General features: G+C 29.6%; 1 protein-coding gene across 1 annotated transcript in view; it reads left to right on the forward strand.

Annotated features, from left to right (window-relative positions):
- LOC106466925 (ER membrane protein complex subunit 10-like) overlaps positions 1 to 3,665 on the forward strand; it is a 15,934-nt gene extending 12,269 nt beyond the window's left edge. Inside the window, exons 6-7 of the mRNA XM_013927241.2 lie at positions 708 to 804; positions 2,065 to 3,665. Of these exons, the coding sequence (XP_013782695.1) occupies positions 708 to 804; positions 2,065 to 2,133 (166 nt within the window). The 3' untranslated portion in view covers positions 2,134 to 3,665. The remainder of the gene's footprint in view (positions 1 to 707; positions 805 to 2,064) is intronic.
- Positions 3,666 to 4,011: the final 346 nt, after the last annotated feature.

Below are 4,011 nucleotides of genomic sequence, written 5' to 3' on the forward strand. Positions count from 1 at the left end.
TAGCTACCTTCCCTCTAGTATATCACTGCTAAATTAGGGACAGTTAGTACAGATAGCCTTTGTGTAGTTTTGTGCAAAATTGAACACAAACCAAACTTCCTACAGTGGCCATTCCACCAAGCTTTTAACATTTTGTGTCCTAGTTTAATGCTATCTTATTTACCTGCCTTCATTAAATGTTGCTATAGAAAGCTATGAATTTGTATAGAAAGATTATATAAGGCACTTGAAAGGTTTGTTGTACTTAGTATATTAATGTTTAAACAAGGCTTTGTGTTGAAAACACTCATGATAAGTGAGTATACAAAAAAAGGCAAGTAACAGCAACACTATATTTAGTTCTTATTTTCAGGTATCGGTCCTTCAAGACAATTTTTTATGTTTGTTTAATATTTTAGAATCATTGAATAAAATGAATGAAAGAAAATAACTTGAAACTTTTTATTATCAGCATTGATATTTATAAAAAAAAATTGAAATTTAGGTAATTACCACTTGCCGCTGCTGTATTAGAGCTATGTAAGAGAATGGAAATGAAGCTCCATATAATGTCTATTTTCAATATATTGTATCCTTTTGGTTGTGGTATTAGAGCTACATATGACATTATTTGTTGGTAATGTTCTTCATTGTAGTGATTTGGTTGTAGATTATCTCCTCCACCCCTTTCCTTCATTCTTATTTTTCTAATGAGTTGATGTTTATAGTCCAGACACAGCAACTTACATTCAACGATTAGAGAAAGAAAAAGCAGAGAAGGCCCGGGGAGAAAATCAAGATAACAGGTCTTTCCTTGCAAAATATGTAAGTTTCTTAGTTCTTAAAAATAGTTGTTATTACAGAATTTGCAACTGAAACTTTTGTTTTCTATAATTTAGAAAATAAAGATCAGTTGGTGAAGCAAGGAACCTTATTAATAACAAATTATGTAAATAATTTTAGACTGCAAATATTTTTCTTATAATATTTTTGTTAATTAGCAGATTACGAATTTAAAACCTGTTGTGTTTAAAAATAGAATTTAGATCTAACTTTTGCTTACTTTTAGTCATATCCCAAGAGACTTTTTATTCCATACCAGACCTTGACATTTGTATTTGATTTGTGTCAGGGAAAAGATTTATCTGAAATGCTTTAAGATTTGATTGCTTTTACTACACGTGGATAGTATTTCATCGAGACTTTTGTTTGCTAATAAGCTCTCCTGTGTAGTTCTTATGGAAGACAAAAGATATACATGGTTCAGAAATATTAATTTTATGCATTTTTGATCTGAAATCTCTGATGTATTTGTTAAAAAGAATGTGTTAAGAAATGATCTACTATTAAACATTATTTTATCGCAGTTCTTAGGCTTATTTCTGTACTTGTAATCCAAAAACAAAATTCAGTTTTAACTAAAGTATTCATGCATTTTCCATTTTGATTTAGTCTTGTCAATTTTGAGACATCAGTTCATGACAGAAAAATGTTTGTATGAGTTTCTTAATATTTTTATTATTATCATTATGCAAGGGGTAGTCAATGTTAAGTGAAATTTAAAAAAAACTCTTTCTTGAATTGTCATGCAAAAAAAATCAAGTTGTGATATTTTCAGAGATGAATAGATAAATTTCAGTCATTAAAATTGCTTTTTGTTATTATTATTATAGAGAGTGCTTGTTTAGTTACTGTATCTGGGATGAGGTTCCAAAAATTAAATTAGCTGTTTAAAAATTATCATTAATACAACAATGAAAATATGTTGTTGTTGTCTAACATCCATGATTACATTATTATTGTAACATTATAATTTAGCTAACTGTGATAGAATTCTGGATTTCAGAAATGGTGTACTAAATTCAAATCTGTGCAAAACCACAAAATATTCCCTGCACTTTAAGCTATGGGTGCATGATAAGAGTGATATTGAACCCCCTTAACAAGAGTGGAAGAGTGCTACCTTCTATCTGGTCAGTTGTTTGAAATTAGAAATAGTGGCACGTAGTGGCTTTGATACAGAAACAAAATACAAATTTAGTTGATTAATTTTAATGTTCCTAACTAGTTTTTCTTCATTTTTAGTGGATGTACATCGTTCCATTGTTGATTTTCGTGCTCCTCTCTGGATCATCTGAACAAGGTGGACGATAAAGCAGATATAAACATAACACTGATTCCAGAAATGTATTTATTGTTTATTTAAACTAGATACAGGTTTCCAGATATATTCAGCTAATATGATTTCTCTTTCTACATAATTTTGTTCATACCAAAGTCAATAAAAAACCAGTGTTCTGCAGATGTTACTCTACGTTAATCAACTTGGATTGAAGAATACAGGATGTACAGTTGTAATAATTGGGATAGAAAAAAAACATCAGTATATTATAACATTTGGGGAGAGAATGAGAATTAATTTTGTTTTTTATCAATGCCTTTCATGTTTATAAGCTTTCAGCATAAAACTTAAAAGAAAAGAAGAAGAACATGAAGCTTTAGCATTACACAACTGAATTGAGCTCTGAATTTGTGCCCCTTAGGCTTCCGTACTAGCTTATATATTTAAAATTTATTTGGTAACTATACAAGCACAAACATTGGCCAAGAAATATAGTTCTGGTAATTTGTTTTAATATCAGAAATTTTCATAATATATGTACATATATAGAGTTCTGTCAGTTTTGATCAATAAATATGGAGTATTATTGTTATTCATTGTTCCATTTTTATAGTGAAGATATGCAACAAATTAAAAAAAACAAAACAATGAATGAGTAATAGTGTTCCTTGTAGTTTGTGATTGGTTAGTAAGTATACAGGAAGGTATCTCTTTCTACCTATCATACATCTGCATTTTTGGATCTTAGTAAGGAGTTTTGGGTCATAAATTTTTTTGTGTGGTAAACTTAAGGGCATATAGTGCTGAAATTCTGAGTTTTATCCCTATGGTGGGCACATCACAGGCGTCCAAATGTACAGCATTGTAATTAACAAAAAAATTAAATCGCTATCAGGCATAGAGTAAGTTTGCTATGACTTGCATAATGAATTTATTGCAGACAACCATGTATGGAAGTGTGCTTGTAAAAAAAGTTTACTCAGACAAAACGAAATGTAAATATGTTTCACAAAAATATTTGTATTTAAATTATGCAAAATAAACTTTTCCGTTGAGATGAACATTCACATTTTGTTGGAGATTGGGATTAGTTGATAGAAGTATTCAAAATTACTTTGTGGTTGAATATAGATAAAAATAAAACTTGTATTTATACTAATAACATATTAAACTGCATGTGTTCACTTGTGGAAAATAATAATGGTGTTAACGTTTTCATCAAAGTACTTAGCTGTTAAACAGTAATAGTTTTAAAAGACCTTTCAGTTTAATTGTGTAGCAATGTTCGGAAAAGACATTTCCAAGTAATACATACTCCAGACAGACATACATTTCATTGTCGGGTTTTTGGTCTTAAAGACCTGGGAGGGTCAGGTGCGTTTGATCTCTTCATTCAAATTGTATCATTACATTTCAAATTTAATCTTTTAAGTATCATTGTGAGTCGTTAGATGGCAGCACATGCATTAAGGAACATAATTTACGGGTTTAGAAAAAGTAGGAAGTTAAACAATTGTATGGATAATTTTAATATTGATTAGGTTTAAAGTAAATATATTACATACATTCTTATGGATGTTTTTATTTGTCACACTCCGATATTAAAAAGGAATGAATAAAAAAAAACTTCTTTATTTGGTCCTTGAAGTGCTTCATGGGTTTGATATGGTGGGCATTTTTTTACGAGTTTATGAAACCACAGTGAACCAGCAACTGTTCATAGATAACGTAAAGCACATTATACATCTTCCTAATGACATTTGACATTGAAATAACTGAGTATAGTTGATAACGAAAATGATTTTACATTATTAAAAGAGGTTTAAGCGAAGTGGTAAAAGCCAGCTACCCCTAAATAAACTATATTACGTACTGAATTTGTGAATTGAAATTACAAAGAAAATTGGTTA

Source organism: Limulus polyphemus, unplaced genomic scaffold (assembly GCF_000517525.1).
Source record: "Limulus polyphemus unplaced genomic scaffold, Limulus_polyphemus-2.1.2 Scaffold2426, whole genome shotgun sequence".
Classification (NCBI taxonomy): domain Eukaryota; kingdom Metazoa; phylum Arthropoda; class Merostomata; order Xiphosura; family Limulidae; genus Limulus; species Limulus polyphemus.